We start from the raw sequence: 16,730 nt of genomic DNA on the forward strand, positions 1-16,730 counted from the left end.
TGTGTAGACTATTTTCACACAAGTGTGTCCATTTGTACATATAGGACGGTTTGAACTGTAAAATGGGGGGTATTTCCCCAGGTGACAGTTTTCTTCATTTTTTTTTTTTTTTTTTTTTTGTTGTTGCAATTTTTTTAACCTTTTTAATATCCTTTTTTAGTTTTTTCTACACAAAGGTCATTTTGTGTAGCGTTTGTTTATACAGGATACATGCGAGTAACCTGTAAACATGTAAATTTTTTTTTTTTGAACCAAATATACCTATTCATTTGATCATAATGTGAAGAAAACTTTGCAATACTTATTAATATGGATAATATTAATTGAGCGGTTTGTTAGCACGTGGTGGCGCTGAAAAATGGAGCTCATTTGAGGTCCTTTTTTTTTTTTTTTTTTTCAATTCATATCCTTTTTTTCGCCTGTGCATTACTATTACTCCATCTCAAACAACATCAATCAGATTCAAAACACCTGGACAGGGTGTTGTACAGTCGTTTTTCCACTTTGTGAATGCAATTAATATTTGCACTTGATATTATGCACCGTTGTGTATAGTTATACTTGTCCATTTGGGCTTCTTCCTTGTGGTTCTTTTTTTTAAATTTATCCTCTGCACCTTTACCGCCCCTACTGGGGTCCTGCTTCCCTGAGAAGGCAGAGGTTACCACAGCGCACAGTTCGTGGTAAGACCTTTTTCCCAAAACGAAATACTTGTCAACGTTGATCAAGAAGTTACGGAGCTGTTTTTCTATATGGAGGTTGACACTTTTAGTGGGATTTTTTAAATGGATGCGTGCAGATAAAGCCCAGTGGTCACTAAATTCATTTCCCTTCTTCTGCGTCAATATATCAACTCCGTAGTTAAAGAGGTCTTGAAATTTTATGAACACTCCATTTTTGTTAATCAGTTGGGAAAAGCCTTCCAAATTATACCTACTTAGAGATTTATTTAACTTGCTCATTTTTTCGGAGATGACATCTGAGGGGCTAAATAAATACGCGAGTTCTGTGATGTCTTTAGAATTGATGAAAAAGGATTCTACGAGGAAAATATTATCCGTCAATCCAAATGAGTAATTCAATCCACTAACCAGTGTGTTTTTCCGATCAACAATATCGTACGTTTTCTGTAATTTATAATTAATATTTTTGTGAAAAAATAAATCTTTCATTTTCCCTTGACCGTTTAGATTTACAAGCTTGTCATATAGTGTCCTGTCTTCGTTAACGTCTATGTTGAAGCTTCCGATAACTAGCATGGAGCTGTTTCTGAATGTCATGGTTGTTATGGATTTATCCGTTTGATCTTCCTTCAACATATTCGATGTGTTTCCATTGTGAGTGTGGGTACTATCTCCTTTTTCGTCATCCGGGAGGTTGGAAAAGGAACCTACTACTTCATCCTTCGTGTGTAGTTCCTTCTCCGCTTTGCTCATTTTTGCTATTGCCTCCATTTTGTCAACATACTCATGTGTAGACAATTTCTCCATGTTATGCGCAGATCCTTCCCTCTTTTTGAATAGTTTTCTATTTATGTAAAATATCTGGAAGAGATAAATTTTCCATAACGTTTTCTTCATGAGTACAACTAGATCGTCTAAATTGCTCAACTTATTCTGAACACTGTATAAATCAAATTCGCAGTGTAAAATATACAAACTGTATTTTCCTTTAAAAATTAATTTCACAATTTTTATAACTTTCCTTTTAAATAAAATATCGGATGATAAAAACATGTAATCATAGTAGGACAAGTGGAAAACCTTTTTCCTCCAACAAATGAATAGCCCCCCATTTCCGTTTACATAATTTTGGAGGGTATATAAAATTTCATTTAAAATGGTATATGATGATGGAACATTGTCCAGCAAAACACTATGAGTATATTTCAACACATCATATAAATTTTTTTGATATTTCCCAAAGACAGATCTGAGAAATATTAAGTCGTATTGAGAGCAAAGTAGCCCAATTTTTTTACACCTCTTTTCGTTATTTCTGCAGGTCTCGTAAATGCCATACAGGTGGGGGTTATATCTATACATGTCATTGTACAGATAGCTGTTTAGTGAAAATATGGTTATGCAATTGTAGTATACATTTGGATGATTGTCTTCCTCACGGGTACTGCTGGATATACCTTCAGTGCCACTCTTTCGATTAGCTCCCTCATCGTTACTAGAATCTGGACTGTTGCTACTGTTGGGGGTGGTTCTATCACTCTTTTCTATTCCATCCTCGCTCAAGGTAACAACAGAGCTACTTCCATTTCCATCCCCGCTCAAGGTAACAACAGAGCTACTTCCATTTCCATCCTCCCCCATAGAATCTTCCTCAACAGACAATTCATCGCTAAGAGACAAGTTATCCATTTCATCTGACGTATAGCTGCTATTTTGGGAGACTGTTCCTCCAGAGGAATAACTTGATGTTACATGCTTTGATGATTTCGAATTGGACAGTTTGGCTGATCCGCTTGAATTGACTTGGCTGGATAATTTCACCCAATTGTAACTCTCCCCAGGAAGAGCCTCCAATTTCATACCGACGCCTGACGCCCCTCTCTCGTTTAAATTGCTACATTTTTCATTTACCTCCTTCAGCATGTTATCTATATCTTTGTATATCCAGCTGATTTGCCTAAAATCCTTTGGATCAGAGTCTTCCTCGGAGTGTAGGCCATAGGGGTAGTCCCCGAGATGCTCGATCTGTTTCGGTTTCTCCCCCCTATGTCTGGCTTCCTCCCTTTGCGCTCCTTCCCTTTCCATTTTCACGTGTAAGGAGAACCTGCACTTTTAATTTTCTCTTAAATTTCCCCCGTTTGATCGATCCCCTCTACGTACCCTTATCAACCGTTTCCTCTCAGGCACTTTCGTAGAATTCTATTCACTTTGGTTGGGAAGGATATGTTTAAATGTTCACCTCAAAAAAAAAAAAGGTAGCTGCGCGAGGAAATATCCTTCTCTCATAAAAATAAAATATTTACAGCGCATACAAACATGTTTGTGTGTGCACAGTGGACGCACACGTTTATTGGCAGAACAAATCACTTAGTTACAATTAACAGCATAGCCACACCAGCAGAGATAGATCTGCATCGTTCATTAAGAAGAAACAATACAAATGAAACCGAGGAACAGCCCGCGCGAACAAGCTTTAACACAAAGAAATGAAGAAAAAAAAAAAAAAAAAAATTGACAATGGGAAATTTTTGCAGACAAGAAAAAATACTTTTTCATGCATTTAGCCGCATCTACTTATTTACGCGTAGGTACCACTCTACGTTCTCGAGGCGAATATAACCAAAGGTGCTACCGCGTCTATGTCGTTACGAATCCATTGCATCCATATTCCACTTGTGTCAAAAAGACTGCGTCTTATTTTTTATTTCCTTTTACATATAATACTAATGGGTTGAATTTTGTCTTTACAAAAATGGAGGTGAAAATTGAAAAAAAAAAATTTAAATAAAATAAAAAAATGAAAAAGTTAAAAACGTGCCCACTTCTGCACGTTCGATAAATTTACACAAAAAAAAAAAAAAAAGGTCCCTCCTTAAAGAGGTTCAAAACTCCTGCTATCTTGTATAACACCCAACTGTACGTTGTTCCCCAATTTTCGTTTCTTCAAATTGCTGCTCAATTGTAGGTTTTTTTTTTTTTTTTTTTTTTTTTTGTGCTCCTTGGATTTTCTTCCAATATAAAGCCCTCTTAAAAGATGCCATTTTTAATGGGGATAAATCTTTCCGAATAAAAATTAGTCATTTCTGCGAGGTTTCCTTGAAGGGGTTGGGGGTAGTTTTCCCCTTTTCCATGGAAAGAGGAAATACAGCTTTATTTTGCCTCAATCTGGGACATAAGGAACCAAGAATTGAGGGTTTCCCTTTATCAACTCGTTCTGTTACTAATAAAACGAAAGTTGATAAACGGATCGAGCAAGAAAATGACTCTGCCAATTATTAAATCCATATGAACAAATCCATAATTTCGACTGTCAAAAGAATCCATTTTGTTGTCCCCTTCTACCCATACGTTATCCTTAGGAACGTGGACAAATGCCTTTATATTATCAACGAATAATTTATCATTTCCTATGGCAATAATCCTTTTACACACTCTTTTCTTTTCATTCACAGGAGAAGTTAATAATATGACATCGCCTCTTCTGTAAACATGTTTATTTTCTGCCATTATTCTTTTTAACTTTTCTATGAGGCTGAAAATTTTATTATTTAAAATGACCATATACGATTGCTCAATGTTTGATCCAATTAGAGCGTAACAACGAAGCAGTAGGTTTATACAACTGTAGAGAAAGATGCTACGCGCTTGGTGAATAAATCTTACAGTGTCATCACACACGTAAAATAAGATGACTCCGTTTTTATTTATTAATGGACACATACTCGATCCACTCGTGAGCGTCATATCGATAACATAATTATTTATTCCAAAAATAAGTAAAAAGGATAATATTATTTTTTTTATAAAATTCAAGGGGTTATTAATTTTTACAAAATTGAAAAAAAAAAAATTTCTTCTTCTCGTTCTGTATTTATTGTTACCTCTTTTCTTCCTTTCAGAGTAGCACTTCAATGAAGAACCTCTACTCCTTGGGGACAACACAAAGTTGCAAGCGTTCGCACTTCTACACAGTACACTTTGCAGCCTTTTTCTTTCTTCCAAAAATTTAGCATAACATTTTTGGAATATATGTTCTCCCTTGCAGTTCCCATGGTAGCTAATAGAATTATTATTAATACTATTCGTGTGTAAAATATTTTTCCGTAAAAAAATTAGTGCATATGATCTTTTGACGTAATGGCTACTTCTGTTCATGTTCTAGCGCCCCGTGTACGTTTAAGTGTTGGATTACATGCATGTCTCTGCTACTGTCTCCCCGTGCAAATGAGCAGATGTGTGAATATGCTTACATGCATGGGCACACACATTAGTGCACGTATAAAGGAACTTTATTCGGTCTTCCCCTTTGAGCATCTTTTTAGAACTAGGGTTCTACACAATTTGGCTTCTGAGCAATCCACCTGCTACGCGAAGTGCGAGTCTTCTTCAGATTGCGGACAGTGCTACGTCTAAACAGGATAAGGTTATTTAGAAGAGGGCTGAAAAATTAAATAAATAACCTGCGACTTTATTCCACCTTCAGTTAAAACAGTCAACGTAGCTGTCCCTGTCACTGGCAAGACACATTTTATGGGGAATCGTGTGGTGTGCCTTCAAACAATAATCCAGCGAATGCTTAAAAAAATACATATGCTAAAAAATTATTGTAAGTAGAAAAACAGGGATTCTCGTAAATCATCTCACTATCTCAAAAAAAGAAAATATAAGTAACACTTTTATGTGCTACTGTAAATTCGTTTTCTTTTTTGGGAGGGGACGAATAAACAGATGTATAGTTCCTTAAGCCCACTACAAAATGGCATTTTTCTATTTCTTTTTTTTTTTTTTTTTTTTCCCTTAAAGTTGCACAATAATTTTTTTTTTTTTTTACGGGTATATGAGATGCCTGAAATTTTGCCGACACGAGGGTGTTACAGGCGTAATGTGAACATAAGCATATACGCGTATTTTTACATATTCCTTCTTAATCGAGTGAAGTCAATCAAAAAGTTTTAAAATCCGTTGGGGGTTGCAACATTTTAGCCCTCCGTCAAGTTCGTTTTTGCAAAAAAGAAAGTATTCCGTTGAAAGTATAATACATAAGAGCGAATACTTTTTTTTTGTTAGCCATTTTTTTTTTTTTTTTTTGAACCATTTGGCAGTTTTGTATGTCCTCCGTCCGTTGCACTCGTTGCGCTTTCCCCACTTTTTCCAATTTTTTTTTTTTTTTTTTTTTTTTGTGACCTATTTTTTTTTTTTTTTTTCTTCTTCTTTTTTATCCTTCACTTAAGCGTCCTTTGACACAACTTTAAAGGCTCCTTCGTGGAAGTAAATCTCAGTGGAACAGCAACTAAATGAGGGAACCCAAGTTTTAACAATCATAAAAAATGAGTCAAAGAAGATCTGCCTACTCCCAAAGAAATGTTAATTTTAAAAAAGCGTAAAGCACAACCAAATGTATTCTCTGTCCATGTGTACACAATAATAATTGGGCACGTTGAATGGGCATTTAGAAATGCCAACTGATTACTGCTCTGTTAATAAGCAGAAGCGCATCTTTGTTAATTCTATGTGTACCACGCGAACTAATTTTGAGACAATTATTTTCGCTTGAATATATACAAAGGCGTAGTGATACCTACGGGAAAGACACGATGAGCTACTCTGCGCAAGGAGACGTTGCCAAAGAGTGCCTATAGTAACTTGTTCGCACTTCCGTATATATGTATGGAACCATGTTAACTAAACTTCTGCTCCTTCGCTCCCCGCACACCCTCTGCAGAAAATAAGTGAGATTGAAAAAAAATGCGAAGAAAGTTTGAATGAAATACTGAGGTCAGCAAATGAAGTTACGGAAATTTCTAAAAAAGCGGAACAGGAGTTAGAACATCAGACAGGTAAAAGAGCAGCGAGCTTCCTTCCCCTGATGGCCAACTGGGTTGTAGTGTCGAGAGGAGCTGTGAGGTTCATTTCATTACGCACGAATTGTAGACAAATGAGGAATATGATAAAAGAGAAACATCAAAATTATTAAATTCCTAACAAAGAAACAAAAAGGCGAACGGAAATGATAAAATGGCATGTTGTATATGCGCACTGTGTACAAACGGAAAAGAACAAATTCTCCAAATTACCAATTTGCATTCTTCCATTTTTATGTATTCATCCCCCCCTCTCCCCTTTGCAGAACAAATAAAACATATTAATAAGGAGACCGAAAATATTGAGGAAAACCTGAATCAAAGTCAGTACCACTTGGAAGGAATAAAATACTGGTGGAAAAATATAAACTCATTCCTAGGATTCGAAACGTTTAACAGTAGCGAAAATAAAACCGTAAATAATCAGCCGAATAATAACACGAAGAAAAATACAAATCATAATTATAATAATAAATATGCAAATAATGACGACAAGTTTTGTAGAAGCCCTCTGAATATACAAGGGACACCCAAAAGTACACATAAAAAAATAGTCCAGCTGCTCGAATATTGGACCTGTCACAATTTTTCCACACATTCAATGCATTCGTTTATGTACATGTTTTCCTACCTGAAGGGGGAATCTCTACTCCACATGGTTTTACTTTTTTTTTTTTTTTTTTTTTTTCATCTTTGAAGGGAAAGGCACATTTGACGAAAAGTACGAAAGCGACTTGACTACCTTGTCTTCCATGGTATGAAGTGCGCACGCACTGAACATACAGACGTGATGTTCTACTTATCTTGATACATTTTTTATTTGTCACTTCACCCATTCTGCCGCTTCTATTATGCAATTTTTTCCTTTTTTTTTTTTTTTTTTCCCATCACTTTTATAATTAGCTGGACGAATTGCACACCAGAGCCTTGGTCATGGGGAACACAATAAACGAGCAGAACAGGATGGTAAGCAGAAATATTTTTACATGTCAATGACACCCCCTGTATTTGTGTTATTTTATTTTTTTTTTTTTTTGCCACTTAAGCCAAAAGGGAGATTTCATCATACGATAAAATTTATTTCTTTTCAATTTTGCTAAAGAATATGCATGTAAACTAAGTTTAAGTCCCTTGTGTGTGAAGAAATGTACACATGTTTTTTTTTTTTTTAACTTTGCAGCTAGGGGATGTGAACGAGAAAATGGAAAACAACATAGAGAAAATTCGGGATCAGCAAAAAATGATGAAGGAAATTATGAAAAAGTGAGCGTTCTTCCGCATCCCATGGACGTAGGTGCCGAAGCACTTATGTGTATACGTTTCCCGATGTATACATTTGTACAAATATGTAGAAGCACACTCCTCCGATAGGGGAAAAATATATAAAACATCAGGGAATGCATTTACATTTCCGTCACCCTCCGTCCTATTTGTCAATTTTTTGTTTTTAAAATTTTCACAACTGTCCTTTGAATTCATTTGGAAAAATTGAAACAAGTGTGTCTGTGAACAAATTCTCTCCCTCTGTATTCACACACATCTTGTACCCACATGTTCACATATATATAAATGGACTCCTGTATATGCGTTCAACACATTGGTACACTTACACATAAATGGCATTTTTTTGTTTAAATTTTCTCAATTTGATATGTTTTGTGTAATAATTTTTTTTTTTTTTTTTTTTTTTTTTTTTGGCGTACATTTTTTATTTTCGTAAAAATGTGAAAACTGCTGAATTGTAACTGTGTGCAGTTTTGGTAATTAAAAGAACGTGCAATTCTGAAAAAAAAAAAAAAAAAAAGGAAAACATTCAATTTTAATTTCTATTTCTCCGTGAAAATAGAAAAATATTCGCAGTTCTGCTCTTCATTTGAAAACATCACTTTACTTAAAAAGGAAATTAGTTGAATTGCATATGTAATACATGTAAAATCAAGTGCAAATAACGCTTACGTAAAAACTTAACGTACTCCTACAAATCTATCATACTAATATAAATACAGCCGCTTATACATATAATGTATGGAAGGTATGGCACATGAACTTTCGCACATAGGTACATTTGCCACAAATGAACGCACGAAAATGACATGAAAAAAAGGTTAACTTTTGAATCATTCAAATGTACATACGCCATTATATATATATATATATATATATATATATATATATATATATATATATATATAGCTAAAGCGCATTTATGTGCGTATGTACATTTGTGCTTTGGCGCTTGTAAAATTCGAACAAATTGTTTTCAACGTATGTGCTCGGCTAAGCGCGCATATATGTATACATATATATGTTATCATATATATGTATTGTGACGTAAACTTCCATATGCGGTCGCGTGTACATCCATCCTTCGCTCGATCCATTTGTACACCGCGGTGAACTCTGTTTTTACATCACACTTCATCATCACGCATATCCCATTTATGTGAAAATTTACATTATTTACATGGTTCGCTTGGGGGAATCATTATAAAAAGAGGAAATGCCACAATTAAAACGTAGAATGTAAAGCTATGTATTTTTTTTTTTTTTTTTTCTTTATCATGTCAAAAATATGAAAACAAACAAATGCATCAAATTGATTTGTAAATTTCCAATTTTATAACACACGCCGAATTTGTTGTATTACACTTTGTACAATTTATAAACTTATATTATGAATAGCAACACTGTTATCTGAACATAGAAGGTCGCCTATCACAAATTATAGAACACTGCAAACAGCACCAAGTACTGCCTACCCACCCCAAAAAAATACAATAAAAAAAAAAAATAAAATAAATAAATAAGACTCCTTCTCTGAGTGAATGCCTTATTTATTTTATCCTTTTTTTGATTTAATTTCCAGAATAATATAATACATGTGGACATGCAATAAATATATGTACACATGTCATAAACACACATATACATACAATAGGTGATCCCGCACTTTTATATAGACGCTCAAGCCTACTCCATTTAAGACGAAACTTTTTTTGTAAAAATGTCAATGAAGGAAGATTACTACGACTACCTTTTTAAAAGTAAAACGTGCATACATATAACTATATGTTCTCCTTGTGTCTGTACACATTTGTGTGAGTAGAAGTACGCGTATATATTCCGGTGCTGAGTTATGACCAATTGTTAGCAACATTTCGACATTTTTTTTTTTTCTTTTTTCTTTTTTTTTTTTTTACCTAGTTGTTCTGATAGGAGATTCCGGCGTGGGAAAATCGAACTTACTCTCCAGGTATGCATGTGCACGAAAAAGGCGTCATACGAGAGGTGAACGCGGGTGGATGCATAACATTTTCGTCTTATTAAATACACATCTCTGTGTTTTTAAGAAGTGGCCATACGCTTTCGAGGAACAACTTTTTGATAATTCTAATATTGACCACAGCCGAATGGGAGTCGTTTTGTAAAGTGCACATGCTGTTGTTTGGAGGAAACGCCATCATGAGAAATGGTCACAATAAGGACTCACTTTGCTCATTTCTCCCACCCTTTGGTGACTCCTTGCAGATTCACGAGAGACGAATTTAATCTAGAAAGTAAAAGCACCATAGGTGTAGAATTCGCCACAAAAAGCATTCAGTTAAAAAATAATAAAATAATAAAAGCACAGATATGGGACACAGCCGGGCAAGAGAGATATAGGGCCATCACCTCCGCGTATTATCGAGGGGCAGTTGGGGCCTTGCTTGTGTACGACATAACAAAAAAAAACTCATTCGAGAATATTGAAAAGTGGCTCAAGGAGTTAAGAGATAATGCTGATTCCAACATTGTTATACTACTGGTTGGTAACAAAAGTGACTTAAAACATTTACGTGTAATAAACGATAATGAAGCAACTCAGTTTGCGAAGAAAGAAAAATTAGCCTTCATAGAGACCTCTGCTCTGGAAGCTACCAACGTGGAACTAGCGTTTCACCAGTTACTGAATGGTAAGTGTGTACACCATCGCACACACGTCGATGTTAGCGTTTATATAGGTGATAATTAACTGTATAAAGGCACTTCACGGGGTACAGCATATACGCATGGATATATGTTTATATTTCCATTCGCACACGGACAACACGTATGCTTGTGTAGAGAACATTGCGTCAAATGTAACGGAACAACGACTGTCTCGTCGTAGGTTCTGTAAGGACACCTTAAATTAAAATACAGACGCTTATATTCATGTGCGTTATTGTCCCATTTCTGACCCTTTAGAAATTTACAACGTCCGGCAGAAAAAACAAGGCACAAAAAATGAAGACAGCATGTCCATCCAACCTCGCGGGAAAAAAATAAATGTTAGAAAGGAAAAAATAAAAAAAATGGGAGAAACGAATAAGACGATACACATTTGAGTGTCACGTTTGAAATGCTTTTTTTTTTCAATTTTCCATTTTTCCATTTTTTCCTTTACAACTTCCAGGTGGACGACGACAATGACGAGAATAATTCAAAGAAAAAATCGAAGTGTTGTTGAAGAGTGTGTGAATCCCCCCCCCTTTTTTTTTCTTTTTTTTTTTTTTTTAATTCACCCAAAAAAACATTATAATCAGTATTTTATTTATTTTTTTTTTTTTTTTTTACATTTGTTATTGTGACAAAGCTTTTTCTTTTATTATGAAGCATTTTTCACGTAATAATTTTTAGCCACCATTTAAACACAGTATTATTAATTTAAATGTTTTAATGTATTTTTTTTTTTTTTTTTTTTTTTTTTTTACTTCAAATTGTTCCATCATCCTTTGTCAACATTTCATAGAAGGAAAAACTAAAATTAACAAAACGTGAATAAATAGTGTTGGTGTAAGAAAACTAATGTGCATACGCATATGTATGCGTAGTTTGTGTATACCTTTTTCTGCATTTTTTTTTTGGAATATCATTCACCTTCTTCCAACATAATTACTTTCGGAGAGGTTGACAGAGTCCCCGTATCTCCAAAGGGAATACGTAAAGCATCGCATGGCCCTGTCTTCATGCAATTGCGAATTGTTCATTTATTTAAATGCCGTCCATGTGTCACATAAAGAGTAAACTAAACTTTATGCAGATGAAACACTGACTGGGCGCTTTTTTTTTTTTTTTTTTTTTTTTTTTTTTTTTTTCACTGTATTTGTGTGTATACGTATGCATGGGTACATAAACGTATATGTGTTTTTTTGGTAGTTGTAATTTTTTATTTTATTTATTTTCCCGATACCTGGCAAGAAGGAACACACAGAAAAGTATTCCCACTAAGAAGGGAAAATTGCACAAGTGCGCAAAAATGCGTTTTCATAGCACATGTCTGTGTATTTATATGTGCATTTCATTCTGCTCATTTTTCCGAGCATTTTTATTTTCCAGTTAATTCCTTTTTTTTTTTTTTTTTTGTTTTTTTCCCTTTTACAAACTTTTTGAAAATTGTTGCAATGCACTTTTTTTTAAATAGTTGTAAAGACGAAAATTCGATTTTGTTTTTAGTACCAGCTAAATTTTTAATTTTTGTTTATGTTACGAATTTAATTTTTTTTTTTTTTTTTTTTTTGTAAATTTTATTAACCGTTTGTAAAGTGTTGGTAAAGGAACAACTGCGTCCTTACCGTCCTATTGTCAGACATCTTTCCTTTCTCCGCCCATCTATGTACACGTTTTCACCAGTTTCCGTGGGAGACGTGTGTATCGCATAAAAGTGAAGTCATTTCCTTTTTTATTTTTTTCTTTTATTACTTTTTTCTTAAGATCTCGATATAAGACCATTTCGGCGTAATGACTTTTTTTTTAAAAAGACACATTTATAAGGACACCCATCAAGAACGTTGCACTGTTAGCACTTTTCCGTGGAAGATAGCAAGCCGCCCAATGAATTAAATGAAAAAAAAAAAAAAGAAGCTATCTTCTATTTCGCAAGAACTTCCGTCGGGCATTTAAAAAAAGGTAATAGCATCATCATCAACAGCGGCCACCATGGAGGAAAGGAACGTGCTTGATTACGCAGAAGTAATAATCGACCGACAGAGAGACAAGATCAATGAGCTGGAGAAGAAGCTCGTGGAGCTGCGAAGCAGCAGCGAAGAACTGCAAAAAAATGCCCTGAAAAACGACGAAGAAAATAAAACCCTCAGGTTGGAACTAAACAGAAAAAAAGAAAACGACATGATGTTGGATATGCAACTAAGTAAAGAAAATGAATTTCTTCAAAAAATCAACATACTGGAAAAGCAACTACTCAAAAGAGACACCCTCCTGGAGGAATTAAACAACCTTTTGAAAAAAAGAAAATATGAATACGAATTGTTGTTACAGGAAAAAGAAAATCTAACAAATACACTTAACATGATGAGAAGTGATATGTGTAAAAACTGGAAGAAGGAAAAACTAAAGGAAGAAGAATGTTTAAATAATGAAAAAGAGAGTGAAAATTTTTTAAATTTGTATAAAAATAATAATGAGGAATTGCACATCACCAAGAGATGCTTAATACAAATTGAGACCGAATTACATTTGTATAAAAAACAAAACGAAAAACAGAAAAATGAAATCCAGAGGTTGTACAAAATAATTAGCTGTATGAACAAAGAAAAGGCTCTTACCCCCCCCGTTGTTTTAGCCTTACAGAATGATTATGTCAGAGATAGAAATAGTAAGGCGCTAAATGAATATATGCAAGTAAAGACTATTCAAGATTGCCCCCCGGGTCTTTCAACACAAATGGAGAATAAGGTAACCATACTGAAGCATATAAGTCCTGAAAAAAATATACAGCAAAGGATGATCTACGATGAAAATTTACTAAAATTAAATTTAATGCAATCACAGGAACAGAAAAATTTATTTAACAAAATATTAGAAACGCTAAACAAAATTCAGTATGAGAAATCTGGCGATAATAAAATTGATTTTTTCTTTTCCTCCAGTGTTTTGCACTTTCTTGAAAGCAACAAGGAACACAAATTATTGCGCACTAATAATGAATCACTAAAACATTTTTTCAGCTTAACCACCGAGTCCGAGGAGGACTCCGGCCAATTGTCAGATGTCAGTTCTTACAACCCACTAGAAGAAAAGACACATTTAAGAAAGAACAAAAAGGATAAGAGACAAATGAAAAAACAAAAGAGGGAGAAGACGAAGAAGAAGAAAAAAAAAAATGACAGGATTCTTCACTCTCCTTTTTCAATCAAAAAAAGTAAATGGGGAAAGAAAAAAAAGGAAAAGGGGGGAGTTGGTCCAAAGCATAAATTAGCACGGTCGGAAGACAGTTCCATCGAAGACGATGACGGCGATGCACAGCGCGGTCATGGGGACAAGACAACCACCATTAGTGATGACACGAGTCACGGCACAAGTGAAGAGATCACCAGCGAGGAAGACACACACAGTGATGATGATGATGAAGATGATAATGGTGAAGGTGGGGAAAGCGAAAGCGGCGTTAGCGCAAGCAGTGATGATAAAAGTAGTAATAGCAAAAGCGACGATGACACGGGAATAGACTCACAGGGGAACTCCCATACACCCAGCGCCAAACGGAGACATCAAAAAGGAGGCACTAGCGACGAGTCAGAAAGTAACACAGATGGAGATAACATCAACCATATAAAGAACAAAGGGAGTTATATAGGAAATAAAAAGGCGCTGTTAAATTTTGAGAGATATAAAGAAAAATTCATAGGAATAACAAATAAAGAAATATTTTTATATAACAAAAAAGGGGATGAAGAACCAGTGTACGTTCTAAAAAATAAGAATGTTAAAAATGTAAAGACATTTTATAACAGGCAGGTGTATATGTTGGAATATATATCATTCGACAACATTCCAGAGAAGCATTATTTTTTAATAAAGGACGACGATAAATCACTGAGAATGTACTACGCTTTGCAGTACGCAGGGATTATGAAACATGAAATGGACAAATTTCAAGGGGAGGAAGAAAACAAGAATGATTACGTGGGAAAATTAAACAAAAATTATTATGAGAACAAAACACAAGGTGTAAATGATCCACAGGAGAAAGCTTCATATTGCAACAAACTAAATTCGTCCTACCAAGAAATTACTGTAAACATATTTACTCCCAGTGGGATTGATAGAAATGGTAATAACATACCTTACTTATGTAGTAATGTACTAATAAAAAGAAGCTCTCAAAATAATCATCTAATGCTTAAAAATTTTAACAGTAAAAAGACTTATATTAACTGCCAACATTATCATATGGATTATAAAAATAATAAGTTCACCCTCTATTTTAATGAGTTTAAAGATCAGCATATTATTTTGCCAAAGAGTAAAGGATGCATGGGTATCCTGCAGGACATTCTAAATCAAATGAGGTGGAAGAATTCGCACCAAATTTACGAATCTGTCAAGAAAGGTGCATACGATGATGAAGATGTGGAAAGCGCTGATGTATCTTCTTACGGATCGGAAGGGGTAGTCGCGGGGAAAGGAAAATATGATACTAGGGAGAAAATGGGCGAAGGGGGGGCCCACAGAGGTGGAGCACCGGATAAGGAGAGCAATGGAGAATGGGTCAGAGATAGGGACAACGATGGTGGAAGAGACATCTTTAGAGAAATGGACAAATCACGTAGTAGAGAAATGGACGCAAAGAGGGAAAAGGAAGGCGACACAAAAATGGAAATACCAAGAGAGGGATTCATCGATAAGGGAGTAGGAAGGGACAGCTACAGGTCGAAAGAACGAGAGTGGGAACAAGAGTGGGAAGGACAGAAAGAACGAGATTTGGAGAAAGACGAGGAGGATAGAAAGGATTCCATCCTGGCAAATTCGAACATGTCGGACAAAATGGCAGACACGTTCTATATAAAAGAAAATGTACTTTACATATCCAAAGATGGTAACCCTTTTAAGAAGGACCAAATGAGCTTCAATGATGAAAACGCTTATAAATTCCCAAATGAAAAAGTACAGATATTGAGAGATGATAACGCGCAAGAATTAACCTTTATAAAGAGCGAAGAAAATAAAGATGAAGAGACCTACATTTTTCACTACCCCAAGAAGGAGAAGTATGACCATGTTATATCCAAATTGGGTAACAACAATTTTAACGTTATTCAGAAGAGTGATTATGATAAAATGAAAAAACAAGAAAAAAAAGAAGAAAGGGAAAAAAAATCATTTAATGCAGACTCAGACGCAAAGACCGAACCGGGCAAGGAAAAAATGGAGAAAGCGGATAAATTTATTAAAAACAACCAAGTAGTTGTCATCGAAAAGGGATTATTATCAATTTATAAAGATTACGGAAACGAGAATTCTGTTCCCATAATCAAATTTACATGCGATTCTTGTGATGTACACGCAAATGAACAGAATGGAGAAATTAGTATAAAAGAAACGTCAAAAGGTTCTAATGATAAAATTGTTCTCGACTGCTTAAACAAAACAGAATTCCATAGGTGGAAAAACGCGCTACGTTTCGGTGGCTTTATAAAAGGAGAAAGTGTTAGCATTTCCTACATGAATTTGAAAAAACACATATTCTCCATCAATTTATTTGACAACTTGGACATAAAAAGTTTAGTCCGAGTGAATAACAATTTTATATACATTTATCCAAATAACGAAATCAACAAGCCCTTATTTTCCTTTGACAAGGAAAAAATAGAATTGGTGGTAATACCAAACATAAGGAAAATACGAATATATATGCAAAGGGATACCGTATATGAGCAGCGATACGATATAACCATTTCATTAGCACGTGATTTCTTGAACATTAAAGAGCAAATAGAAAAGTACAACTTTCACACATTAAATAAGAAAAAAATTCAAAAAATAAGAAAACCTTTTGTGCTGTGCAAAAAGAATATTATTGCTATACATAGGGATAAATACAAATTAAAACCAGACCTTATACTGGAAAAAAAAAACTGCACAGTTTTATATGATAAAAACAAATTCACAATCACCTTTAAAATTAGAAATAAATTGGATACCACTCAGGAAGATATAAAAATTGTTACCCTATCTAATGCAGTTAATTTTAGCAAATGGTTGGTCACACTAAAAGTGGCTTCCTTCATACCTGGCTTTAACGATGTTGAAGATGACATTTCTTTTCCCACCATCGTTTATGGGCATACAAGTCCCGAGGCAACTAGCTTACTTGGGAAGAGAAATTCGTTCATGAATTTTTTTAAAAAATAAAAAAAAAAAAAAT

At 34.6% G+C, this 16,730-nt stretch overlaps 5 protein-coding genes across 5 annotated transcripts; 3 read left to right on the plus strand and 2 right to left on the minus strand.

Moving 5' to 3' along the window:
• Window positions 1–452: 452 nt before the first annotated feature.
• On the minus strand, window positions 453–2,768 carry PKNH_1420900 (conserved protein, unknown function; the record flags this gene model as incomplete). Its single annotated transcript, XM_002262061.1, has 1 exon — window positions 453–2,768. One exon carries the CDS (start codon window positions 2,766–2,768, stop codon window positions 453–455), a length of 2,316 nt encoding a protein of 771 aa, XP_002262097.1.
• Window positions 2,769–3,887: 1,119 nt separating this feature from the next.
• On the minus strand, window positions 3,888–4,838 carry PKNH_1421000 (signal peptidase, putative; the record flags this gene model as incomplete). The annotated part of the gene is made up of 1 exon (XM_002262062.1): window positions 3,888–4,838. One exon carries the CDS (start codon window positions 4,836–4,838, stop codon window positions 3,888–3,890), a length of 951 nt encoding a protein of 316 aa, XP_002262098.1.
• Window positions 4,839–6,010: 1,172 nt separating this feature from the next.
• Window positions 6,011–7,811, plus strand: PKNH_1421100 (SNARE protein, putative; the record flags this gene model as incomplete). Its single annotated transcript, XM_002262063.1, has 6 exons — window positions 6,011–6,046; window positions 6,406–6,520; window positions 6,811–7,080; window positions 7,244–7,299; window positions 7,448–7,510; window positions 7,725–7,811. The coding sequence occupies 6 exons, from the start codon at window positions 6,011–6,013 to the stop codon at window positions 7,809–7,811; spliced, it is 627 nt and encodes a 208-aa protein (XP_002262099.1).
• Window positions 7,812–9,548: 1,737 nt separating this feature from the next.
• PKNH_1421200 (ras-related protein Rab-11A, putative) lies at window positions 9,549–11,033 on the plus strand (the record flags this gene model as incomplete). The annotated part of the gene is made up of 5 exons (XM_002262064.1): window positions 9,549–9,588; window positions 9,749–9,797; window positions 10,073–10,497; window positions 10,772–10,854; window positions 10,980–11,033. 5 exons carry the CDS (start codon window positions 9,549–9,551, stop codon window positions 11,031–11,033), a joined length of 651 nt encoding a protein of 216 aa, XP_002262100.1.
• A 1,469-nt stretch (window positions 11,034–12,502) lies between these two features.
• On the plus strand, window positions 12,503–16,717 carry PKNH_1421300 (conserved Plasmodium protein, unknown function; the record flags this gene model as incomplete). The annotated part of the gene is made up of 1 exon (XM_002262065.1): window positions 12,503–16,717. The coding sequence occupies one exon, from the start codon at window positions 12,503–12,505 to the stop codon at window positions 16,715–16,717; it is 4,215 nt and encodes a 1,404-aa protein (XP_002262101.1).
• Window positions 16,718–16,730: the final 13 nt, after the last annotated feature.

The sequence above is a fragment of the Plasmodium knowlesi genome (assembly GCF_000006355.2).
Source record: "Plasmodium knowlesi strain H genome assembly, chromosome: 14".
Taxonomy (NCBI): Eukaryota; Apicomplexa; class Aconoidasida; order Haemosporida; family Plasmodiidae; genus Plasmodium; species Plasmodium knowlesi.